The sequence below is a fragment of the Syngnathus typhle genome, linkage group LG10 (assembly GCF_033458585.1).
Source record: "Syngnathus typhle isolate RoL2023-S1 ecotype Sweden linkage group LG10, RoL_Styp_1.0, whole genome shotgun sequence".
In the NCBI taxonomy this organism is placed as follows: Eukaryota; Metazoa; Chordata; class Actinopteri; order Syngnathiformes; family Syngnathidae; genus Syngnathus; species Syngnathus typhle.
The window spans coordinates 5,918,255-5,945,503 of record NC_083747.1 but is presented as its reverse complement, the minus strand read 5'-3'; the positions used below and the strand labels follow the sequence as shown (position 1 = coordinate 5,945,503).

At 41.2% G+C, this 27,249-nt stretch overlaps 1 protein-coding gene across 10 annotated transcripts; it reads right to left on the bottom strand.

The window, feature by feature from the left end:
• Positions 1-462: 462 nt before the first annotated feature.
• Positions 463-27,249, bottom strand: LOC133161052 (protein MTSS 1-like). 10 transcript variants are annotated; one of them, XM_061289240.1, is made up of 18 exons: positions 27,119-27,249; positions 26,707-26,828; positions 24,843-24,904; positions 22,198-22,271; positions 11,940-12,024; positions 10,464-10,555; positions 9,429-9,503; positions 6,803-6,960; positions 6,541-6,648; positions 6,345-6,442; positions 5,408-5,672; positions 4,497-4,604; positions 4,160-4,231; positions 3,483-3,710; positions 3,137-3,349; positions 2,908-3,067; positions 2,571-2,822; positions 463-2,320 (listed from the first exon to the last, which is right to left on the bottom strand). In XM_061289240.1, the coding sequence occupies exons 2-18, from the start codon at positions 26,776-26,778 to the stop codon at positions 1,833-1,835; spliced, it is 2,610 nt and encodes an 869-aa protein (XP_061145224.1). In that variant the 5' UTR covers positions 26,779-26,828; positions 27,119-27,249; the 3' UTR covers positions 463-1,832. The 10 variants fall into 10 exon arrangements, with proteins under 10 accessions (XP_061145224.1, XP_061145222.1, XP_061145226.1 ...); XM_061289238.1 differs by having other exon boundaries at positions 26,707-27,241; XM_061289242.1 differs by having other exon boundaries at positions 463-2,260; positions 26,707-27,237.

Sequence of the window (27,249 nt, the reverse complement as noted above, 5' to 3'; positions counted from 1 at the left end):
TTCCTGCCTCTTTTACATACATGTTGTGCAGGTTGAATTCCACACCTCGAGAAAAAGATGACTGCGTGGAAAACTATGCAGTGGTGCATTCTAAGAGTTAACATAAGAACAAAGCGCCCTTTATATGTCCATGTGTTTATAAGCCCTTCAGCTTGTTTTGATACACGATTATTGATCAAGTGAGAGGTTTCCGCCAAGTATTGTTTATATGAAAGTGCATAAATCAGTCTCATTTAAAGCGGTGTCGTTAAAAGCATGGTCAACACTGACCCCTGGTGGCCAAGACGATGCACACGCATGAGTAAATTACATTACTTTTTGTAATTTGACAGGAGACCACAGTATTCAATTGCAGACAATCATTTTCCTAAATTGAAAGGAAGGAAATGCAGTAATTAAATAATTCCGAATATAAAATAAAAAGATTAAAAATAGCAGCAAAGTCAAAGTACAAGGAGCACATTCGTCTTTGTTGTTTTTATTATATTGCTGACATGGTCATTGCACAAAAGTACTATAGGGAACAAACTGTCCAATTGTGCAGACAGATATTTGTCTAACGCAGTGAGTGTGAAATTATACACCAGAACTAAAACAACTTAACTTTCCACTCCTCAGAACAGAAGAGTATATACTTCTTAAGTCACTAGATACAGAACTCTGATATAATATATAACTGCTATACTAGCCATTTAATATGAATAGTCCATGGTGGATAATACATATGTACAAGTGGACGGCTGAAATAAGAGTATTTTGGTTAAGACGGGTGACATTACAACACAAATGAAACAATAAGATATTTTTTAGGGGGGACTGCACTAAATGTATTCCTATATCATCAATATTAATGCTGATGAAGGGTTTTCATCGCAAAGCCAATACGGTTATACTTGTGTGGACCTTCAATTGACTTGTTTGATTTTTTTCTTTCAGCTTTCTCACCAGTCAGCCTTGACAAAATGAAAATGAATTATACTGTAAATGAAAGTGAAATAATAGACCAAAACTATATGGCACTAAAGCCGGAAAATCAGATAAGATGGCTGTCAATATCACTGTTTTAAAATAAATAAAGATGTTTGTAAAGCTAAATAATATTTACAAGGCCCATATGCAGTCACAACGATCGCACAGTGCTTTAACTCAAATGCAAACACACACAAAACACGGCACAAGGCCTGTTGCTGCAACAACTGTAAAATAAAACGAAATTTCTTAAATAACACACATTTTAGTGGATGTGTTTCAATGCCGCCACTGACATAACCCTCCCAACACCAGTTTGTCTACAGGTGATAAAATAAATGATACACACTGATGCAAAGAAACACTTTGTTTTCTACTAAACTTAAACTTTCATTTAAAAAAAATGTTTAACATATTTTTTACATAACATTAGTAAGGTCTATGCGCAAATAACTGCAGTATGAGGCAGTGCTAATGACTGCTAATAAATGCTACAAAAAAAAGTTCTGTGTGTGTGTGTGTGTACACATTTTCCTGTATAGTAGACTAATGTGCTACACATCCTTGTTCAAAGGGTGATGCTGAAAGTGTCAAGCACTGTGTAAGAGCACGAGAAAGTAAGTGTAAAAAGCAGCAAAACGCTTTTTTGGCAACACGGACATAAATCAAACATTTAGCCAGGCAAGAGTGGGAGCGAGAAAACTCGTGGAAACAAATGAAAAAGCAGCAACGAGTCAAAGTGATCACACCGATGATCATGTCGGAAGACATCCTAACACACCATCGAAAAGAGCAGGCAAAATTTTCCTATTGAATAAAATGTCAGGTCACAATCTCTTTCCTTTCCCTCTGTGTTGTCGTAATCATGCGATGCGTGGTGCCGAGCGGTCATTGGTGAGGGTCCTCTTCAGCTTGACTCCGTTACGGATAGCCACCAACATGTTGCCATCCACCTCCTCTCCTGCTTCGGTTTCTCCTCGCTCACTATGAGGGTGCTGCTGGGCCAGTTGGTTGGCCGGCAGGACGGTGGGAGGATTGATCGAAGCCTGACCGCTCCAAGACACCCCAGGCGGCACTCCAGCATCTGGACTCCCTCTGATCTCTCCGCTCCTGCTCCCATTTGCCACTCCTGAGATGTCAGGAACTGTTGGGATTTTAACCGGGACGATTGGTGTACGAATAGGAATGGGACCTCCGCCTACAACTGAGCCTGAGCGGCGGGCAGAAGGTTTGGAAGAAGGTGTGCGGCGGATTGTGGCAACCCCTGGAGTGACAATAACTGGACCATGGCCTGTAGAATAGGACCCAGAGACATTATGGTATCCAGAATAAAAGCCCTGATTCAAACAACCTGTAGGGACAGTAACACATACACACACAAAAAATATGATTACAATAAGTAATGTCTTAGAACTGACGTAAAACATAAGTGTCTTGAAATTAAGTTATGCCACTTGAGTGAAGGGAAAAACAAATGAAGCAATTCAGGTAGTGTGATACACTGACTTACAAGCTTGGTCATAAAACTCACTGAATTCACAAGTTAAGGTACCAATGTACTCAAGGGGAGAGGTGAGGGTACAAGCGTAGGATGTACCAACCTGTCGGAGTAGGTGGATAAGGCCCAGAAGGTGTGTGGGTTGGTGTTGAGGGAGGAGCTCCGTTGGGGTACCGCCCCTGCACAGGTGTGCTGGGCAGGCCAGCTGTGGACGCGGGCCGCTTGGTCTGAAACATGCGTCGGCATGACTGGCCAATGTCACTGTTTCTAGGGATGGTGGATGACTTGTCAAAGTCGGGCTGCTGTTGCTCAGGATTCTGTTCCTCGGCCAACGAAAAATAGTCGAAATCTGACACTGGAGGGGATGAAACGGAAAGAAGTTGGGGGGGAAAAAAGGTTAGTGACCAAACTTAACTTGCTGCTTGAGTGCTTTGTGTTACCTTGAGAAGGAATGGTGTCCTCAGAGCAGCAGGGTGTATTTGTCTGAGTGTTGTACCCACTGGAGCACTGGATTGAGTCCCGATTGGACCTCTGGGTGTCCAGTTCCAGGCCTTTTGATAAGGCCAGAGCTAGCTCATCATGGGCCTCAAGATCACCAGGCTGGAGACATCGACACATTTTAACATGGTTAAACTACCTGAGGAGACAAGCGGATATGGGGAAAATAACCTTGAGTGGTGTCCTGTTTCTTTCTTCCAGTGCGACCTTTTGAGGTGCATGCAGGTCAGCTGGAGCCGGAGTAGAGGTCGAAAGGCTTTGCGGTGCGCTGCTTTCCCTGCCTGTAACTCCATTACTTTCCATTACAACTGGAGGTCCCTTGTCTTTCTTCTTTCTCAATGTATTGACCATGGGCTGGTCGTATGGGCCCGGTTTTGCCCAGTCCTGGAAAGAAACATAACTCATTGTTCTGATCATTTGTTGTTTTTTTTGTCAAACTAAGTACACTTCTTTCCTTCCTTTCAAAACACAAGCATGGCATGTTTTGATCAGACCCTGGAATTTTTCTAGGACAAACCTTCCAGCTGGGAACATGAGAGGAAGGCATCATGGGAGAGCCCATCGGGCAGTTGTGAGGGAAGTCTGGCAGGAGCGCTGAGGCAGGACGTGACCATGATCGCGATGGGCAGGAGGAGGAAGAGGAGGATAGAGGGATGAAGGGGAAAGCTGTGCTGGTGCCTGAGCTCAAACTCCCACCATTGGTAGGGGAGTTGGCTGGGCTGTAGTGGTCAAAGCCATTGGACAGCTGCTTGTGTATGTTGATGGATTACAACAAAAAGAGACAACAAAAACAAACGATGGGATGAATTACTGAAATGATAAATGATGTGAAAATATAAGCCAAAAAAAAAACATTAACTGAGAGAACAAGTGTGGGCGAAACACAGTAACATTACAAATAAAATTTTTAATATTGCTGACGTCATTAGAAAATATTTTTTTAAAGAGACCGCACTAATGGGGATTTCTTCTTGTTTTATTGTTGAGTTTCTAAAAATGACCCAGTGAGCTAAAATACATAGCAGCTTACTTTTTTTTTTTCAATTCTTCCTTGATTGTAATAAAATAACATAACATTTGTACTGGGAATGAAAATTATAAGACCAATTTTTAATGCCTAGTTACTTTTCACCCACCCTGTACAAATATCAAAATGGTACAAAGACCCTAAGGTGACATGGAAGAAAAACAAACCGTGTTCACTTTGCGAGGGAAGGCAAAGTTTCTTTCTCGTTTTTTTCTTTCTTGCATGTCACCTTCAGGGCTCTGCAAAATTACATAACATAGAAGAAAAGCTAAAAGAAAATAAATGCTTTAACTGAGGAGACAAATAATGGAAATGACATTGGATGTGGAGTCCTTCTTTGGGACAGTTTGTACTTTCCTTTAGCTCATCAGAATTTTATTGTCATGTGAAGGGGAAAAACAGCCATGTTGACATCATGTTCAGCCAAGTATTAGCTTCAGTATGATGCAGGATGCGGGCAAGGATGCAGGTTAATTTGGAGCAGACAGTGGAAGAGTGTTTCACCTTGTCAAAAGTATGCAGAGACGCAGCACCAGCACGGGGGTTCCTGCCCAAGTCACTGTGAAGTTGCTCGTACTCCGACGCATCAGAAGAGCTGGAACCGGCACAAGGCTGGGGCAGCAAGCATAGCAGCAGCAGGCGAGGCAAAAGATGGTAGCAGACGACAAACACAAACGGACAGAATAGCAAGGGCAAAGACAAAGACAGCGAGACGAGCGGTGTGTTAGACAGCACGGGCACCTTTTCCATAGTTCTAAGCAGTTAGTCAGATGTCCACTCATGTGACCGTACAGGCTGTGGAGAAGGTGCAGCGGGAAGTGCATTAAAAAAATCATAATAAAAAAAGGCAGTTATATTGGAAGTGTTAGGCGAGCTAAAAAAAACAGTCATAAACATTTGTAATTTATTCATATTTCAAGCAACTACAAGTGTTGAAGTAAGGCATTATTAACTTCTAGTGGGTAACTTGGTGAGGTCTGGTACTCATTTATTCCAGCCCCGCGGAAAATCAACGTAAACCAGCCCCATTCTCACTTTTTTTTTTAATTGAATTTCAAGAATGAGACCTGTGAATAAGGAAACAGTAAAAAAAAGACTTCCAGCCTGCTTGTGAGTTACTTTTTAAGATGCACATTTGGAAAAGATATTAACTCAGGATGTCTGAGCCTCTGCAAACTCCGGTTTTTCACAGCGGTGGAGAGTTTAATAGTAGCACGGGACTGACCTGCTTTGCCCTGGGCTACAATGGAAGCACACTAATTTCCTGTGCAGTCACCCTCACCACAGTCACATCAAGTTATTGCTCAAAATGCTCGTTAGGTAGAGAATTAACAGCTCGATCCCCCACTCGGATTGTAAGTCAGACAACACAGTCATATGGTGCACAAGTGTTAAGCAAAGAGCATGTCCCTCACCTTGTTTTTCGCCGGCATTGGTGACGATGACTTTGAGGATGTGCACTGATCATGCGATGAAGAGACAAAGCCAGAGTCGTGGGAGGAGATGCTGGAGAGCCGAGCCGGAGCCTGCTGCGACAGCGTGGAGCTGCGATACCGTTGGCGAGGTTGATGGTGGTGGAAGAGGTGGTGTGAGGAAGAGGAGGAAGCAGAGGAGGAAGGAGAATGAGAGTGAGAGCCACTTGATCCCCTGGAGTCACTACTGTTAACACTGTTCAGACTACTGTGACAGAGAAGGGAGGGAGGAAGGGACAGTCAACGGTAGAACAGATAACCACCCAAAGAGGTGAAGAGAAGGATGGGATTTGCATCAAGAGTTGGGAAAACGAGGAAATGAGGAAGGCAGGGAATCGGGGTGCGTGGAGAAAACAAGGTAGGAAATCATTAACACAGCAGCCCATGGTGATGTACTACATCTGGTAATGACCGAGGCCACTTGAGTCAAAACATAATCGGCGTACCTAAAAAGTGCACAAGCCAAATACATAAAAGGATGACTGAAATGCCAACAGGAGAAGATGGCTTTTCCCGAGCATATGGTGGACCGAGCTTGTTGTTTACTGTGACTATCGGGAATAAATATGTTTAGCTGGCACACAAGTTAGAGTAAAACTTTTTTTTTCTTTATTGGATGGCAACCGACAATACATTGCAACACACTTTGAATCAATGAGAGGTGTACTGCCATTCACTACAAATATTTAGCAAGCGTTTACAGCACAATGAATCATTAAAAACACAAGTTACTGCTAATATCCACCACTAGAGGACAGAACTGAAAGATGTTTCGTACAAGACTACAAAACCTTGCTGATGCCATAATTGTGAATTCATACCATAATGTACATCTATGTCCTCTATTTTCTTTTTTGTTGTGTATACAGTGTGTTGTTACCTGCACATGCTGGACTTCCTGGACGTAGGGGTGCTAGGAGAAGAGGGTGGAGTTTGGTATGACCAATTGTAGTCTGAACCTTTCAGATCCATTATCACCTAGAAGGAACAAACAAGATTAAAATACTTGCACATATGGTGTACCTTTGGAAAGGGAGCCTAAAAAATAAAAAAGTCTGTAAATATTGCGGTATTACTTGTTCACTGGCAGGGGGTAGCTTGTGAGGATCAGATGTCAATAATTTGAGGTCATCAGAGATGGCTTGGAGATGGGTAACCTCTCCCAACATTGAAATCTCTTCATCCTGTAAAAATGATTCGTAGCAATCACAGTAAGTATTGACACAATTAACTAGTTTGTCCAAATGTGTCTTAAAAGTGTGACCCCGTAAAGTTTTGTTTTTTTTTAGTCTTGAGCAATCAAGAGGTGTGCTGAAGGAAAACCCAGACGCTACATACCACTACAGGCCGCAGCATGGCTACAAAGGCGCAGAATCGTTGTCTCTCCTCTATTAGTGCTTTCCTCAGGGCCTCTTTCTCAATTTCTTCCAGAAGAATGTATTTGTCATTGACACCCTGCATTGCGCAGTCCAACTGGGGTAGGATATCATCACGACCTGCCAGATGGAATGAGCACACACACAAAACATTAGCAAAGCTTATGGACAGAAGAAAAAGATGAAGAGGAGTTTGCAATACAATACTTCACTCGCCAGAGTTGCAAGTATTTTCTTCAATGTGACAACTCAACTGCTGTTTATAAAAACCAACACATTGACAAAAAACTAAATCGTGTCATACGTGTGGGGTGACCAAATACATTGAACCCAAATCCAGCCATCCTGAGTTTGCAAATGGAGGTGCAAAGGTTGGCATTTGTCCAAAGCTGGCACATAAAAAATCTGACACGCTATGCTTAAACTTCCAGTGAACACAAACGTGATGACAAAATGTATATAGTCCATTAAAGCTACACTAGATCATTATGTATATAGTCAAGTTTAAAAAAAATCCAAAAAAAAATCATTACATGACGGACTAAATTACAAGCAATGGCAATGAGACATGACGAATGATGTCAACAAATACACACTGCAAGTTTCACAGCTGCTTTGAGTGAATGGAGTTCATTCCTGATCACGCCTGTACCCAAAGGAAGGAAATGCCCAATTACAATAAACTGAGAAATTTTGCAGCACTTCATGACAACATATGGTATATAAGTTGCAGTTCCATTTCACTTAAATGGCAAACACAACAAGTTTCTCGTGAGACTGTACAAAGGGAATGATGGGAACTACGGCCGAAGGGTGCATGTCATTTGTTTGGCTTAAACCACATAACCAAACTTGTGAGCTATTCTTTACTCCAGCACGCACTATCTGTTTTTTTTGTCACTGTTTGAATGTGACATTGAGTCCAATTTGTGAGTCATGCTATTGTTAACAAGTCATTTTTGAAAGTCCTACAATAAGTGGTGGAACAATGATTAGAACTTCAAAGCCCGACCTTTCTCATGGAGCAGTCGAAATGTTACTGTCGTGATGCCACAAGAGAAGGCTGGCTCTCTCCGATGACTTTAATAGAACGGTTGTTTGTTTTCAAAGTACATTTGTACCACCTCACTCCTTATGTCTTCAAAGAAATAAGACATCGTTCACAGAGTTCACAGTGAAGTGATACAAAAGATGGCGTGCATACACAAATGCACGTTTATGTGGATCACCACTTATACGGGAAAAATAATGAAATTATCAAATGATTATCGACAAAATATGAGATTTTTACTGCTGAAGAGTGCTAAATAAGTAGAGTACCCTTTCAGTATCTAAAACACCAGCCTCCAAACCATTTCACTTTACCTTCCAAGTAATGTTAACAAGAAAATAGTGGGAACTGAACTGGCATATTGCCTGTGTTCATGTAATCTGCCATGCACGATAAACTCTCCAGGTTGCACATGAGCAGTGATTACATTAAGCCACAGTCATGGGTTTGTTTGTTATAACCATGTGTACTGACTTTGCTCGTCTTAGGACTTTACGTAGATGGGATGAGAAACTTGTATTTATTTTCTTGGTTGCTTTAGAGTTGTGGCTCATCTATTGTATTCCAAACGACTAGAAAGACGATATTTGTTATTTAGTCCGTATGCTGACAAATCTCATCTTAACTGCACATCAGTGCAAAATAACCATAACCTTATTTAAAAACGAGTGGATGTCGATCCATGAGCTTTACACTTGCCTTTTCTGCTGTTAGCCAGATAGAGAAACTTGCTCTTTTCGTGCTGACGAATAATACGGAGCTTGGAAGCCAGGGAAAGTGTTGAGTGAAGAGTTTAATTCAACATGCTGTGTAACCAACCGCACAGCTTGAACGAGAAAAGCCATGAAAAAACAAAGGCAGGGAAAGACACATTTAAAGCGTCTCCGTTTCCTAGGGTATGGCTCCTAAACCAGTAGCATACTATCAATGTACCCATAGCAACCCCGAAACGTAAATTAAAGATGACATTTGTAGAGTTAGCCAACTGATATTCCATATCACTTGACAAAGCATTACAAATATCGACCCATGTATTGACACTTTGACACTGACTGACTTACCCCAAGTGTCAGCTCCAGGAAGACAAGGATGGTTATCAGAACCATATGTGAACAAGGAGAGAAAGAAAGTCAACTGAAAGAACGTCTTTGCATTGCGCTCAGCCGGCGTATTTATCCTGACTTGCTGTTCAAGAACAACAAGGAATGATTGCCAAATCTGATCTACAAGTTCAACTGACGTCATGTTTTAAAACGCCAAATTATAAACATCCCAAAACATAGCAATATATCCAAGTACTTTATATGTGGGTACATGTGTTTGTAAATCCTGAGCCAAGAGAACCTACGAGAGAGGGGGAAAAAAAAACCTGCCCAATCCAAGCTACCAAGTAAGGCAATGTTTAGCTGTACCAGATTTGCACAAGTGTTCATCAGTCAGGACAAAGTAATTCTGCACGTCTCACTGTGGTCCTACTTTGTCATGTGTTTATTCCCAAGACATTGGCATTAAAGCAAAACTAAGAGTGTCTTTTTACCTTTCTTTGCTTTCTTCTGAAGCTTCAGTGTGTCTGATGACTTTTTCTTGATCTCCTGCCGAGCTCTCTTGTACTCTAGTTCAGACAAACAGTAAAAGAGTGTGCAAGAATTGAGTAAATGTCCCTCAATGGCATAGCAGATTTACAATCAAATGTTTCTTTGCTCAAAGTGATGACAGCGACTTGGCCTTACATGATCATTTTTTTATGACGACATATTTTCCCAGAAACCCGCCATAACCAATAGCATGTTTTATTTCAATGTCACTGCTAATATTATAGAAGGTTAAATCTTTTTCAAGCACTATTAACTTTTGATTCACATAAATATCAACTTTGGCATTAAAATATAGAATAATTCAAATACCATATATATCTACAATAAAACAGAATCAGACTCTGTAAAAAAATGCACTTAAATGGTAACACATGCGCAAAAAAACCTACATATATGTAGCGGCAGAGTAAAATGAGATTCCTGAGAACTTTTATCTCCTTCACCGATCACCTATTTGTATAAGGCTGGAATGGCAATTTTTTTTTAGGAGGGGGATTTGTGCTGCCTAATAAACGTCAGCAGCATTCCTTTAAATGCAGGTGTCTCAACAGTGTTAAATGGCTATATCTCTTCCTCTATACAGCCAGTAAGGGTACATGTCAGGCATTACAATTGGTTGGGACGGCTGTGTTTGAAATGGACTTTTAACTGAAGGGTCACTGTCTTGCAACTTTCTCCACACAAATGCGACATTCCAGCTTGTTGACGTTAGCCAGCCACTGTGTTCATCTGGATTGAACCCAAAACATTACCACTTTGGCATTAAGCTTTGGAACGAAATGAGTTCCATTGATTCTGCCCAATTTTCTGTAATTGCAAAGACATCAGAAAAAGCAAATTCGAGAATGTTAATTATATAAGAAAAGAAGATGTATCGAGTCTGGGAAAAACTACGATGCCCATTTTATTTATCGAACAATAGGATGGTTGAGTAATTATGGTGACGGGCTTAAGTGAGTGACCTATGACTGTTCTACCTTTGGCATGGTCTTTATCCAAAGTGTAGACCCCTCTTTTCCACTCCTCCATCTGTTCTTGTAGGGGGTTGATCAGAGCCTCCAGGAAGGTCCTGCAGAAAAATCATAGTTATTATTATTTTATTAGTGAAGTTCATTTAAAATTTACAGGTCCTCCCACATTTCCAGTATATTTCATTGAGACTGACATGGGCAGATATTTTCACGTTTAATTTTTATGTTACAACCTCACTGCAGACTTTATTGATACATTTGCCCGAAAACTGGCAAAAGGTGACGTCTCGTTTGTCAATCATTAATAGGCAGGCGACCCGGGCAACAGTGTTTATATCCAACTGTGTCACAGTGGGTGTTAGGGTTTGCAGAATATCTTCATCGTATGATTATGTTGGAATGTAACCTGTAATAAGTTAATTAGTTTGTCCTGTCTAGACAAATTAGTTTACCACTGATTGACTAAACTCAGAGGAAGCAATCAAAGGTGCTTTGTTTACAGAAAGTCGTAAAAGGCCCCCTGCTATGCCTTGATCAGCAGGGGGGGTGTCTCCAGCCCAACCTGTGTATTCCCAAACCCCCACTTGCAAACCCCACTTTGTTTCGCTCAATAAATAAGCGCCTGACGAGGCCTGAGGGAGGGACTTCAATTCGACTATCGCTGAGAGCACAGCGACGAGTGAACTCTCCGCCTGCAGGTGTCTAAAACGACTAACTTGTCTCCAGTGTGGTCCTTGCAAAATAAGTTAGTGAACACCACCCTAACAGTGGGATGTTAGACGCTTGTGCAGTCATATCTGTCAATCATTACCTCACTGAGTCGAGAGACATTTGTGCATATGTGACTGTGTTTAAGAAGCTGCGAGGGCTCGGCAGCTGCAGGCTTAGTCCATACGATTAAAATTAGACTGCAACACTCTCTTGTCGACATTTCTCTGTCTCTGTATGCTGTCCTTCTGTCTGTCTGTCTGTCTGTCAGAGGGTGGGTGGTTTGGTGTAGCTTCCACCAACAGGGTCCTGCTATGGAGATCCAAAAGGAATGTGCTGAAATGCCATTTGAAATTAGAGCCCCTCGTCTGGGTAATGTGTGTGTGTGTGTGTGTGAAATGGCGACAGATATGCGATGGACATGTGTGAGGGGTCGACGTTAAAACATTCTTAATGCGTAATGCTACACGCATCGTCTCTCGCACAAGTACAGCACTACAGGGAGCACTCTCGCACATGACATCAACACTTGGCGCGTAGAGTGACACCACATGACGTTTATTGGATGTGCCTCGTGAGGGTCGAAGAGCATCAAATGTGTCGCGTTACGACATACTCCAGGATGGCAGGCTTGATTGTACATGCAAAACCAGGCAATCATACATTCCAGTCAAGTGCTGACCAAAACAGTAGTGGCATGTAAATAAATGTCAGTAGTGCAGTACTTGAGCAAAGATAGGTGCCAAACATTTGCACACAAATTCAATTCCTTACATGGAGAACTGTTTGAATTTCGCTTCAATGCCACGATGTCTCATGCACATCCTGGTCAAAGCCGATCCAATGTCTCTGGTGCCTCCTGAAAGACAAAAATAGAAAACAAAACCAGGCATAATTGACTTGAGTGAATCAATGACAAAGTCAGTGTTTGCTTCACTGGAGAGACGATATATATTTTCAAAGATCAGGACATCAGTTTCCACGTGACAGTCTCGCTCTCACAGTGCGATGACAAAAAAAAAGAGGGAAGACGAAATGCGATGAGAAAAAAGTAAAATGGAAAAAAAAGTATGCCTAAAATGGCACTGAGGCATCTACGCCTAGGTTGAAACAATTTCAGCAACAAACCTTAAGAACAAGATGACTTCACAAAGCTGTCATTAAAACTCTTACTGGATACTTGAGGCCTGTCCGAGAAGTATTTCGTAATTACATTCTATGTTTTGAGCAGTTGATCACAAAGAAAGGTGACCAATGCGTTCATGCGGATGGAGATCAGCAGGACTGGAATGCAGAAACACTACATAAAGCTACAAAATTGACAATAAGAATCGCAATAAATATTTATTACTATTTATTAATATTTATCGATTTTATAATTTTCGAGATAGTTCTGTTGCCATGGCTGGAGCAGCCAGGCTATGTGACGTGCCCAAAACTTCAAACACGATGGCTTATTATTTCATACCCGAGACAAGACCACGATGATATTAAGGCCCGAAAGACTCGTGTCATATTCTTTCCTGAAGGCTCAGCACCTGTCCTTCAGACTGGATGTCTGCATCGGGACGTCAAGGTGACTGACAGGACTTTTGTCTGACTGCTCGGCATGACTCAGGTTTCTGTGAGATTGTTCTTGCATGTGTTTGTGTCTATATACGAGTTTGTCTTTGCACGACTTTGTGTCTGCACGTGGGAAAAGGTGAGGCTAGAAAGTTCTTATGCGTGGATGTGTGGGACTGTGCTCTGGTGAAGTGAGCACAGTTTTTGCAGATTGCACGCCTAGACTGAAAACAACAACAAAAAAGTATATATTACTATTTTTATTGCTAGACACTATGGACATTTAATAACGTTTGTTCTCTCTTAATGAGTGAGCCGGAACGTGTTAAGCAAGCGAATGATACTAACAACTACAATACAAGATGCTCTTTTGTTTTCTTGCTTCACTTATTTGTCATTCATCCATCCATCCATCTATCCATTCACCACTAGACAACATATTATTCTTGAGGGTGGGGCTAACAGATGTCAAGAGTACCACAGGGAGGCCATAAGGCCCAAGAAAGTGTTAGTACTGGCAAAATCTCTTCATTGCACGGTAATTCAGCAGCTCAAGTCAGTACTGTCAGGGGAAGAGTTTGGTTTCAGCTGATAATGTATTTTTTTTTCTACCACACCCGTACATCTGGATTTGATAGGAAGCATATGGAAAGACCGCAGTCATCTTGAAGCAGTAACAAGAGTGCCTCTGTCAAGGGTTGGCAATGTGACTGCAATACCTGCAATCTGTTTTGTCTGAACAATGTCCCATTGAATGGAGAAGTCTCATCTGAAATGACCCATGCAGCCAAACACTATGGGCATTGCCACAAAAGTGTCTACTGATGATGCTGACGCCCCTACGGCAAAAGTCAACGTGTGGCTTCGGCAACAATTGCCAGTTACCATGGAAACTGCATGTGCACGTCTAGCCCCTTTTATGTTGACGTTGGCATTTTGATCACTTTTTTCCGGGGGGCTGTTCTCTATAAATGGCGCTTGGGAGATGAGTTGAGAGGGAGGGGCAAAGGTAGTACGGATGCAATAACAAAAGCAGGACAGAAGGTAGAAGGGAATGTTGTAATGGCGGTAGAAGGGCGGGGGAGTAACTTAACACCGGCTCAAACATTTCTCCTATTGTGTTGCTGTCCGACAAATATTTCATATGGCATACTAGACATGTCACGCATCAAATGATGTGATAGCGGGATGCCGTGTTGCACGAGCCTGCTTTGCTCAGTTGTGTGTAAAAGGAAAGGCCAGATAAATGTAAATCTTCTCTTATGGTTCATCTTTTTGTAAAAGAGGCTTGTATATACTGTAGCGGTGCATATTTCATGTTCTGGCTTTCCATAAAATTTACAGCTTGGTTCATATGATTTGAGGTGCTCTTTGTTTTTCGAAAACTTACTTCGAGCCAATGTCAACTTTCTTTTCATTTTCACGGCTACAACAATATTCTCATTAATCCTAGCCCAAAGTTCATAGTCATGCATTCTCTGCGGTGCAATAGCAGTAATGAGAGAATTCTCCTAGCTAAATGTGAACGTTCCTATGTTCTTGTTGTAAAACTGTTGTGGTCCTTTCTGGGTAAAACTGTTATCCACAGTGCATCTACTCTGGCTAACATCATGTGACTGTCACAAATAGACACAATTCAAGTTGGGTGCCACACACGCTGTCTGGCTCACATCAACAAGCACATGAAAACAAGGTCGGAGCACCTCAAAAGCAGATGAGTGCTTTAAGTGTGTACGTGGAGCGCTGTAGCTAGCTGTCTGCAGAAATAGCTGCATTGTGACATGCAGTTTTGCAGTCTTGTAATTATACCTGCTCAACATTTAAGTAGTTGGGGTGTGGGGGTCATTGTAAGAAACAAGATAATCTTCATTGTTACATTTTAGTGAACAATAATCCTAACTTGACAACTTTTTTCCCCCCCATTGCATTATAGCATAAATGTTCAGATTCAAAACAAATTAGTATTGGAATAAGAAACCTTTTAGTAATTCCGCATTTTTACAAAACTCCAGCACATTCAATAATACAGTAGAGTGAAGCTAAAAATGGTAAAAGACAAACTGTCACAGGTCATCAAGGACCTTGTTGGAGTGATGGGTAAAATATGGCCGGAAATTTAGGCAAACATTCAATTTGAGTTTTTTGCAGAGCACAGAGGTTGTAATCCCAGCAGTGTGCCACGTAACACATGTTTGCTGTTAAGTGGGGGGCAGTGGTTGCACTGATAAGAGGCTGGAGACCGTACAGCTGGATTCAAACATACGCATATATACTAACCCAGCTGGTTCAGGGTACTCTGCTTTAAAAAAAATCAGAGCACCAGAGAAAACAAGAAGGCTGCACTAACAGAAGATGATTGAAGAATTAAAATGACTTCATTGATGGCCTCCACTTGGATTGGTGTACATTTACATGTACATTTAATTGAGGTTGAATCATGAAACGGTTTGCACTCAGGAACTGCAAAAAATGTTCTGATGGGAAACACCATGTTTCAAATTCAGAGGTCAACCAGCATCCCCAGAACAAATTGGAGTTGGCTTTGAGGTGTACATTTGGGCATGGCTGTAAAAAAATGCAGCAGGAATGTTCAAACAATAGTACATTTTGCTTACTGCAAATACAACTTCCATCAGTGAAAACAAAAAGACATTTTTGTGGCTCGGTGTAGATCTAAATATTCTTTCAAACATTGTCCGCGAGACAATTCTGTCCAAGCTCGTTTTCTCTGAAGGCCACAAACAGAAAATTTGAAGAATGCAAGAGCCACTGTTTTTTTAAATTGTGAAATGGGCCAAATCAAATAATATTTTTAGTACAATGTATGTACACAGGCTGCTGAAAAATGGGAGGCAGTCCACAAATAGCCCCCGGGCCATAGTTTAAATATTCCCGCGGTACACACTTTCCTTTTGGAGCTGTTGGCATGTCCAGATTGAGCCACCCACATTGCACTCGTGTTTCATTCACTGATTTATGTGCCTGTGTAATCAGTCTTTCAATATGACAGACAAATGCATTCACACTTACATAGTTGGTCACGCGTGTGAATAGAATCCTTTTGAAAAGCAATTTAGAAAAACAAAAATCATGGAGGAAAGAAATGAAAATTTCAATGATGACTCACCTATGGTTGAAATTTTGTGGAAATAATTTGTAAATGTAGCTTTTACTGGTGTGTTGTTTTTGCATGAGTTGGGAGGGAGTGCAACATGCAACTGCAACATTTAATTTGCTAGCAATAGCAGTTCTCATTTGTAATAAATGGCCATCATTGACGTTAAACTATGCAATAAAATTTTATTCATTCTAGCATACGTGTTGGGTACAATTCTAAGACTGGAAGACCAGAAGAGCCGAAACAAGAGGTGCAAGCCCATCAATGAGGACGGTTTTTTTTTTGAATAATTGCTTGTTTTATCAGTTTTTCCTGAATGATGGGGGGCTTATGTGCCACTCTCTTAATAGATCAGATGACAGCCAGCCAGCGTCCTTAGCGGTCTTACTTTGGCAACCTACATACTCCATAGTCAGAATGTCTAGCCTCAGTGGAAAGCCACAAAAGAACCGCTGTGGGCAACACACGCACACACACCTGCTGCAAAGCAACGGGTGCTGACATGCAAAAAAAAAATGTCCGAACACATCTATCAACAGCTGTTGACAGAGAAGGAAAAAGAGGGGAGGGGATAAGAGGCTGGAACATTAGCATTGAATGAAAAGTACTTTTTTTTGGTGACGGAATTAAATGCCATGGCGTCGACTGGAGTTCACAATGGTTCAGTTTTATGAAAAGTTAATTTCTACTCATTCATCCAAGTTGATTTCCTTGTGAAAATGCTTCCCAGACAAATGTCTTGATTTTATTGCAAGTTAGAAATGAGATCAGAGCGGTAGAAGGTGCAAAAAAACATTCAAACAGCCAAAATAAATAAAAAAATGTGGAATTTCTCCAAGATCGTTATGGTAACAATTTTGTGCGGGGGCTTATCAATACTCACAGATAATACTTCCGTGAAAACACATTCTACACTAAGTATAAGGTGGGAAGTTATTTGTGGAGGGAGTAAAGATGACAGCAAATAGTAATTTGAGTCTTCCGTCTCGGTGTGATTTTGCAGTTTGGATGCTAACGAGGTCTTGGGAGCACGGACAAACAAGAAAAGATAGCTGACAAATAGCATTTTTGTTAACAAATTATTAAATGGGTCAATGCCTAGGAGCTCCATTCCAGGCATTCTGAATGTTTCTTATCAACCAATGCATTGAATGGGACACAATTAAGATAGTAAGAATGCATTGTGTTTTTCAACAAAGTGTCATCTTATAAATTGACATGCAAATGAGTAGTACAGATACATTTATTAGACTATAATCCAATGGAAGTTTTCTGTCACAGCTTCCCTAAATTAACAGCATCGGCAATCGCCAAAATATTTGCATGTTAAAGTTATGGTAGTGGCATACTTCCTGTCAAAATCAAAATATATTATTGTCCATTCATTTTCAACCTTTGCTCTCTGTTTCTCTGTAGGCTGTGTCCTGCTGCTTACTTGCTGTCTGAGTTTCGTCCCAGTTAGAAAACAATCGTTTGGTTCAATGACTGGCTAAAGTCAGGACCAAAATAAATATTCAGGGCAAAGTACTGATTGCTGCATGGGAAAGTACCGGGTCGGTAGCAAAACAACTTTTTAAGAAGAGACTTATTTTACGACAGTATGTATGTCCCCTAGTAAAACACCCGCGATAACATTTTAAAAGCTGCAAGATGTTCCTTCCCACCACAGACATTCTTGCTACATAAACAGTGAAGACATTAGACATGACATGAATATTTAAGTAATACCTCAAATTTCACAACACAAACAACTGATTGCTGCTGCAATTTGCTGTGATGACCCAATCAGTCAACTAATTCCGATTATTATCGGTGACTCGCAACATAATTGCTGGTCATATTGCAACTGCTTACAAGTCCTCTAAAAAACAAAACAAAACAAAAGCACATTACCGGTGATGGAGCGTTTTAACGGTAATTGGAACCTTGACTTTTTGAAACCACGTTAAACCGTCAAACCAGTAATCAGTCCCATGTCTACTGGTGATCATTAAAACCAGATAAACAGAAGACACTGAGCAGTTTCCAACTAGAACACAACACTGCTTTTGTCTGAAATAATGACTACACCCACCATGTGTGGCTTCGTGTGTGTGTACATGTGTACATGTGCCACTGATACAGTCAACGAGCAAGTGAGGTGACATTATCCAACCCGGCGTCACCCCGTATCCATCCGCCCGCCCACATACACATGGTCTTCACACAAGCACATCATTCATTGAAAGGGCTTCATGAAGTGTCTGCGGCACAACAAGGAACAATCAGGACCACTCAACTCGCTGGGTCGCTTTCAAAAGCGGCAACTATTGAGCAATTTCCAAAACAAAACTATGAAGTTCATCAGGGTTTGCCCCAATGAGAAATTTGCTCTTTTGACTTTGTATTATTTATATCTTGTTACATTGTCTCGAGTCCTATCAACCTTCTACCTCTTTGGCTTTCAAATCCTCATGATGAAGCGAATAACATTTTAGTGTTGCTTGACAGACCAGCAGATAAACACCTGGCTTGGCAGTCATGAATGTAGACAGGCATGCCAATACAAAGAAGCAAGAAAATGTTGCAGAGCGCATTAAATTAAGACAGAACGTTCTTGATGAAGTGCGAAAAGAGTCCCTGAAAAATATGAAGTCTTTCATTGTAGTCCCGTATGAAAGCCAAAGTTCCTGTCAAAGTCACACCAACGATGGCCAGATTAATGCTCTTGTTTTATTTGGGTTTCAGTCAAGCTCCGGTAAGGTAGAAGCTCCATATCTATGAGACCTACTGTGAGAATGTAAGAGCCTTCGTGCTACTATAGAACAGAGGATGGATTGTTGGCTGGCAGCCCAAGGTCCAAGGGGAATGTGGTCTTTAGTACAACATTACTTGTTGAAGAAAGGAAAAACTAAATTTAGAAAACACGGGACCTTGTGACCGCCGCGTTCCCGACACGACTCACTGGTCTGGCCAGGTTCATGTTTAAACAAAAACAAAGTGCAAACAGAGACAACACCCGAAAACATCATTGGTGACACACACGTGCAACACTGATTCTTTCTTTCTCTGACAAGACTGAGATTGTTAAGCCTATTTTGTTTTCTTGAAAAAAAATTGGTAGTTATTTCTTCCGTAATGTAAATTAACTCTTACCTAGTATAACATTAATTTTATTGTTATTAACATGCCTGTCAATAATTATTAAATTGACGCCTTCAGTTCCAATAAAGTTTGTTTATATATGTCGTCGTCATTGAGTCACGCTGCTTCATTCAAACAGGCTGTGCAAACAACATGGAAATGGAGAAAAAAGATTAGCATATTCAAATTTAAGTTTTCAAATGGCTGCACTTGCACAACTACACAAGGTTCAGTGGCATAAATGGAGTTAGTTCCAAAGGCCAATGCTCCAGTGACAACATTTTGGTTTCAAGCCAAAAGAACACGGAGAGGCTAGCTAACATCACCAAGCTGGGATGTTGCGATTGTATAAGTCGCAATACAACAAACCTCACCGTCCATTTAAACACAATCATCAATCCGAACAAAAAACACAGCAGGACATGGTTGGCCGTCCATTTTGCGACAGCTTGCATTTCTAACGCCTCACAGATGGCATTACATGGTGTTATCGACGAAGAGATGCCGCCATTCAAGTGTTGAGGAGATCAGCGTTTCAAGAAATGCTGTAGACTTTAGTACGTATTGCTTAAAAAATACGCTCAATGGAAATATTTTACTCTGACACTTAAGATGCAGTTATGTGTGTCAATATCTGTGTAAGGATATTTTTCAAACTAGGCCCTGGCTCTTTTCTTTATCTAAACTATTTCATAGTTCATTTGTTGTTCTACATTTTAATGCCAAAGTTTGCGATTTTTGAAGGTTAAACGTTAATTGCTCTTCTACCTGAATTATTATCATCATTATTATTTTCCCATTAATGTATTGTAAAATTGTGGCATTAAAAAAATGCAATGGTTCTACAGAAAATATATTGCCCTAAAAAAATGTGCTTTCATGACAGGCAGAGTTGTAAAATGTGTCATCAAGTTTGTCAAAAAGAAAAGTGTGCATTTTTAATAATATATTAAATATATTAATGTATTAATAATTTAATATATTATGCATTTATCAACTGCTGTGTTGCTTGGGGGTGTAGACACAAGGTTGTGCAAACTTGTAAATGGCAGAGTGTCTTTTTGACCATTTTGGTAGGTAGTTAAATTGCTGGCTCCAGCTATTTGTACGTTTCTCAGGATGGGGTCGGGTCAAACTAGGAGAACAGAGACTTAATTCAGAGCCATCCACCAAACTTGTACAGAGAACAGGATTCTAAGCGGGATAGAGGACAGACATCGTACACGCTACGGCTAAAAGTGAAAAAGAGGACAGACTTTTCAAAGGAGGCATTGAGGCAGTGGCCCGCTTGAGGATGTGAGGCTGCTCTGTAACCAAGAAGCCGAGCCATGAATTGAGCACAGCAAAGTTTCCTCTATGGTCACAGAGAGCACCCAAATGTACGTCACTGCACAAAAGGAATGATACGATTTCCCGGTTTTTCCATTTCTAATTTAAAAAAAGCGTGATTCAATAGGCAACAGAGTCAGTTATATGTCAAAACTAGGCAGTGTGTTTTCTCATTCAGAATGATGATGATGTAAAACGAGGTGACAGGGAACAACGGCGGGGTCAATGGGGGCAATGGTAGACACATCGCTGGGCAAACGTAAGATGTGTTTAGCGTGTGCTTGGCAAAATGTACGCACATGCACACGCTAACTCCTATGCACACACGAGAATGCACATACTTGTGCTGTGGACATGTCTCCACTTAGGGTTCCGGTGTGCTTCAGTGCACGGGATTTAATGGTCATTCTTTTGCCCCCTTTTGACTCTTGTAAAATCAAAGAGCTTATGGACTTGGTGCAGACGCACACTCATTAGTAACCTCCTATATGCCTCTTAGAGTTTTGGTCCCCGCTGTTCGTCATCCACATTTAATGAACTCAGAGCTATTAGTGAACATTAACTCAACTTTCCCATGTCTGCTTTGCAAAACCTTACGCCAAATATGGACCCTCATTAAGCACGGCAGAATTAACCTCAAAGAGTGGTTGTCATGTGAATTGTTAAACTGTGCATCTCACTAACACTCTACTAACACAGGATATTCTTATGCAGCCCGTGTTTTTCGAGCACGCATTTGGTTTTATTGTTTAGCACATATTATTATATCAATAATTGTGCAAAGAGGGAGACGAAGCCTAGGGCTTGTAAAGAGCTCCACTCCTTCTAACTCCCAATTCCAACCCTTAATGCTGAGTGCCAAGCAGGGAGGCAATGGGTCCCATTTTTACAGTCTTTGGTATAACCCGGCCGGGGTTTGAACCCACAACCTTCCAGTCTCAGGGCGGAGACTCTAACCACTAGGCCGCTGAGCTGGTTTAAAGAAATCATTCTTGGAGCATGTGAAACACTGCAAAATGTAACCGTAATTGATGATATAATTGCTTATTGCACTAAAGACGATCATCCCGATCCCCCACACCCCACCTCAAAGTTTTAACAGAATCAAACGAGTCTGTTGGAAAAGGATCAATCCGTCTCAGCTTTTTAGTGGGACCATTGATAACATTGCCAGAGCAATGACTTACGTCTGAAGTCCTTTACAACTACAGTATAAACATAAGAGACCGACGGCTGTCCCAGAGTAGATAGATCAACTTGTCAATCTTTACAACATGAAGGATTTACGACATCAACTACAAAGGCGGCTGGTGCCTTTGAAAATTGATACGTGTTCGGTCGATTATCTACTTTACAGTTATGTTTCCATTTTTTTCACACTCCGTACAAATCCGCATGGTTGTCTGTTTGTCGTTGTTTGGGAAAATGTGCGTTGTGTTTTTTTCCCATCACTTTATAGTTGTGACAAATCTGTCTTTAATCTGAAGTGTGTTTAGTAGCAATCATTAGGTAACGTACGGGGGGCAGTGGAATGATGTTGATTTAGGACCGAAATAAAAAAAGTCGTCTGCTATTTATAGGAGAGGGGGGTGGGGGATGGCTCAGGTTAGTGCTGGGGAAGGAGTTGATGTCTCACTCATAAACACACACAAATATTTTCCCTGCTAGTCCAAATGCAGCTGCCTTCAAATCAGGGGAGGGAGCATGATCAAAACAAAGCTTTAAACAGCAAAATAATCAATTTATTACCCATATGTTAAAGATACCAACCTTAAGAAATACTTCTCAGCAAACTGGACAACTTAACTGGTGTCAGTTGGTTTTGAACTACAGAGAAAATGTTTCACTTGACCAAAGCACCTGCACTACATGGCACGGAGCCATTCATTTGATTCCTACCTCTTGAATTCGTTGCCAGGTCAGCCACTTTCTGAAAGGCATCCAAGAAGGCAGCCAAAGCAACCACTGTGGCTCTAGAAGATGAAAAAAAGAGAAGAACTTCAGTGACAAAAAACACTTTATTGATTGATCCTCACAGAACAAACATCCTATTTTGCAGTCCATGTGTTTCTATCATGAACTGAGTGAAGGTACACGCGTGAACAAAATTGTTGGTACATTTCTGTTAACAAAAGAAAAGCCCGAAGTGGCCAAAGAAATAACTTAGATTTCTGACAAAATCTGACAAAAGTAAATGAAAATCTAATGAAAATCAAGAAATGACAATAAGACATTTCTTTAGAACTGTGATTCAATTTGTCAATGCTTGTTTATTTCCAGGGTCTGAGAGAGAACCTTCGCACTAAACTGGGGGACAGTTTTTACGATTGCTTCACTAACTTACCAGTATGACAGTCCAGAACTAATAACGTAAACAATTGAATTCCACAATTTAGTCCCAAAAATGTCTTGAGATTTTGTATGGAAACAAACACCACTTTTCTTATCACTCAAATATCTTATAAAACGTAGCATTTGGCTAACAAGCAGTTTGGGGGAAGAGTTTAGAAAAAAGATCAAGGGTGTGGCTTGACCATGGAAAAAACAAACCAACGTGGGCACTCTCAGATTCCGTTCTATTTCAAGCACAGCACTGGCAATGGAGAAGCTACAGCCAGCAGATCATTCATCCAATACTCATGGATCGAAAGCTCTCCCAAAGTCTAGTCAGCTCAAGTTATTCACTGACAAAAAGTGGATTCCTTCAATTTGAAACAATATTTGTAAAACCATTCTTAAATGGTATCAGATGTCAAAAAGCACCTGTCCTTAATGTGAGGGATTCAATTTTATTGTTGTCAGTTGAGGAAAGCCTGGCCAAGCCAACCTCCACTCCCTATAGACTGAGTGCTCAGCCGCCGACAATGATACATGGACTGCCACCATCTATTCTTAGTGCAGCAGAAACTGGAATGTAGCTGTGGTTGATTTGCATCCTGGAAAGAAGGTGAATTTGACACCACTTCTAAATTCCAACAATTTTCAGATGACTATGTATGTCAAATGTACTTAAGCCATTGCATGCAAGCATTGACCATAATCTAAGTAACCAAGCTCAAACTGATTTTATTCATGCCTTGAGGGGCTTCTTTCCTTTTCCACCACCCAGAATAAATTCTTCATCCCTATACACAGCTGCATCGGCCAACAAACGGACCAAAAAAGTCCATGATTAGAAATCAGATAGCCTTTATTCTACACCATACTTTAAACCAAAACTAGCAGGAGAGGAAAAAGGCCATTGATGGACCAAAAAATGGCCAAACACTGTAATTGGTTGATTTCCTAGGTGCCTTGTGAGAGGGGTGCAGAGGGTCTAAATTACAGAGCAGTACCCCAAGGACATCATTACACACATAGACACATGCCACAAGCACTGCTGGTAAGCCACTTATCGGAACCAAAGCGGGAAGGTGGGTGTGTTTGTTTTACCATGTGTGTGTCCCTTTATGCAACCCGGTCCCACAACAGATTACAGAGCTCCATGGGTGGATGGGGTGTGGGCTGGCTATGCTGTGGTCAAAACCGCCACTTGTGCCAAATTGGAAGTGGCTATAGAAAACATTAAAGCGGACCCAAATGAAACCCCGATAGTGGTTTACCATTAGAGCAAGAGGCTCAGTCGTAGAGCTCAGTCTCAAAATTTGGAAGCGATCCAGTAGAAATGGGGATTGCCACCTATGGCAGAGTCGAAGTCCAGTAATCGAGGCAAAGTTTGAAATCCCACAACAGTCTGTCTATAAATAGCGCTTGTTGCACTCCTGACTTGGATCATCTATGTCAAATGGAGATTCCTCTCCATTCGTTCCGTCGTAACCTTTTCACCAGAGCGGTCAGTGGTCGCAATGTACTCTAAGACTAGCAAATTGGGAGTCATTAGCAACAAGAGCACAAATGCTCCCCTGAGCTAAAGTATGACAGGGTCACATATTTAACCCCTAAATGATGGTAACAGTCGAATAACATATCACCATCAATCAGTTGTAACACTGAGAAAACAGAGGAAAGGAACACAGTGTGGCCTCTGGATGCTATTGTTAAGTCCCTGAGCCTTTATACAGCTGTCACGATGAGTCTGTCCAGGAACTCGTGGACACTTCTTCGGCAAGAAATGTGACGTACATCGTTAATCAAAGATCATTCAAGACGGCAGGACAGTCACAGCTACAGTATATAGGGAACAATAAGCTTTTATCGCAGCTGTCGTAAGTTGTTTGTCTCCTGACACGTGGCCACTTAAAAGCGCCCAAGAGAAGTGGCGAGAAGTGGCGGACATTGTTAGTAGAAGACTGGCAGGGGGTGCACAAATTTACAGCCTGAAGAAGACAATTAGGACTGAGACATGAACAGACAGGAAGGGCAGAAAGGATGTTGAGAGGTTTATTTAAATTTTGGAAGGACATACATATTATACCAAGTAGGTAAAAAGTCACATTTGATAGAATTGTTATTTTTAATATAAAAGGGGTCATTGGTGAGTCACTGATTCAGTATGAATGTAGCTCCACAAAAAAGATGAGCCATGTAATCATGCAAATGCTCACCTGAGCTGTGACTGCAGCTTGCCTGCCTTGGTGATGAAGTCCTCCCAAATCGGGTAGCCGCTCTGTCAACGAGAAAAACTTTGTTGCGATCAAGACAGATTTAACAAACGCCGGTTACATAACATCTGATATCGCAGCTGAAGAGATGTGCAAACTGTTGCCCAAACAAATGACTCTTCAAATGATTATTTTACCTTCAAAACGATCAGAACATATTTACCATCATGTCCTGTCGGTTGCAAAATGGGTCACTGGCTTCTTTGGGAAAAGTCCCCTCACAGCAAAACTATTAATACCATGTCATAATGAGCCCGGCACCTAATGGGACTCTAAATTTACCAAATTGAGGTCCACCGCTTGAAATAGTTGAATCTAAACTATGACAGTAAAAAAAAAAAAATGGTGTTCAGTTGAGCCCGCAGGCTATGAAATGGAACTCAGCAGTGGAACGGCACAGGATAAAGAGAGCGAGGGCTTGACCAAATGTTTGCCAGTGATGCGCTACTACTGTCAAGTGCCTTAGGAATGTTATGTTATGCTGTCAAACATTACACCCAACAATGAAGCTCTTGCCGTCTTCTGACTACTCTCTCTCTCACGTCAGCATGGATCAAGAAAGCTAGCAGAGGAGGATTGCAGAAGGCAAGGTTGCACGGAAAAGGATGCTGTGCTAGTTGCTTCATTCATGCGTTTGTACTTTTCATACGGCCCAGGGAAGACTATAAATACGGATAAGGGGTAATGTTAAATTATTCATGTGATCAATGGAATAATTGACAGAATAATTGATTATAAAGATATTTGTTTGCGACAGCCCTAGTCTCCACCACACTTTAGTTGGGATAAGGTCTTGGTGTTTTTTCCCCACACATGGCATTGTGTGTTCCTCCCAAGTGCTCCCTAACCAACTTCAAACACACAGCAATGTTTTCTTTTTTTAGACAGCTATGGCTTCCTCCTTGGGATTTTCCCATGAACCCCATGATAGTTTAATGATTTGCGTATGGTAGATTTGTTAAGAGAGATGTTGGCATGTGCCTGTGAAGTCATCAGCTGACAGTTTTATGTTGTTTCTTTATTTTGTTTGTTTTGGCAATCATCTTTCCAGGATGGCCACTACTTGAAATAGATGCAATAGTGCTGAATCGTCTCCATTTATAGATAACTTCTTTTACAGTTCACTATGATCATCAAAGATACTTTTGGACCCTTTCCCAACTTTTGTAACCTTTTACAACCAATCCTGATCACAAGCTGATTGAGATACGATGGCATGACCTTAAGGTAGCTATTCACATCAGTCATCCCAGGAATCTTGGACGTTATTTCTGAGGAGGGGTCAATCAGTTATGCAATCCAGTTAAGCAGAGTGTTTATTCTAACTTTGATTTAGATGAAGACCATACGACATCTTATGATCAATTTCTGCAGAAATTTCAAAAGGAATTCCCAAATATTCACCTCCATTTCACCCCAACTGTAGGTGGCTGATATTAGAGACAATATTGACTATGAAATTAAAGACCGGAGCGTAAAGGTTTTCACATTTCTTTGCAAACCGATGCCTGCAGCGCGCGCCCCCATATGTCAACCCCTATGCAAGTAGACCCCGCGGACGTTATTACACTCCGTCGGTCACATTCTTTCCATTCCTGCAGGGCAAGTACAACAGCTGAGACAGCAGCCAATTGTCTCTACAAGTCGTCTCTGTCAAAAGAGGGCGAAAGAAGACGTTCCACCTGCTTGTCTAAAAAATGGATCATCGCTAACAAGTTTCACTAAGCAGTAATGTCTCAAGTAAATATCTCAGATGGTAGTCTAGCCGGGTCTGTTGAAAGCTGTGCGATAACTTCTTTCAGCTTACCTTCATGTCTCCGATAAGAGTTTGGAAAAGTCCTCCAAGTGCACTGCAGTCCTTCTCGATAACAGCCTCCATTTTCAGAGGACCACCTCCAAGTGGTCACCCTCGACTTGAGCTCAACACCTCTGGTCCGAAGGTGAGGCCGGAAGAGTCAACAAGAAAAACAAAAATAGAGATTTAAAAAAAAAAAAAGAGCTGTAATTGGGATATCCAATGATGAGTTATCAACAACAAGAAGCGTTTCGACCACAAAGTTGTGATGAGGGAAAAAAAACTGCTCCCGGTGTACCGTTCACTTCAAAGAGGCTGTTGGAACTAGAGTAAAATTTAATTCCCACTGTCGTCTCCACGCCGTTTGCTTAATCGTCATGTTAAAACAGAAAGTTCAAGTGAAGTAGAAACTATCAAAACCTACGATCCTCTGATGATATTGACAGGTAAACCAGTTGAGATATCCGGCAGAGTATTCTATCGTCTCTATCAAAAACACCGACTGAGAGAGTCGGTGAAAAACACCAAGAGCGAAAACATGCCAAGCACGCGATC

Bases quoted from the DNA above. Each gene is read 5' to 3' on its own strand.
- LOC133161052 (XM_061289240.1), bottom strand. From the start codon at position 26,778: ATGGAGGCTGTTATCGAGAAGGACTGCAGTGCACTTGGAGGACTTTTC. The intron at 10,556-11,939 runs GTAAGGAATTGA...ATTTTTCTGCAG, and splicing joins AAATTCAAACAGTTCTCCAT to GACCTTCCTGGAGGCTCTGA. The intron at 2,321-2,570 runs GTTGGTACATCC...CTGTCCCTACAG, and splicing joins TTATCCACCTACTCCGACAG to GTTGTTTGAATCAGGGCTTT.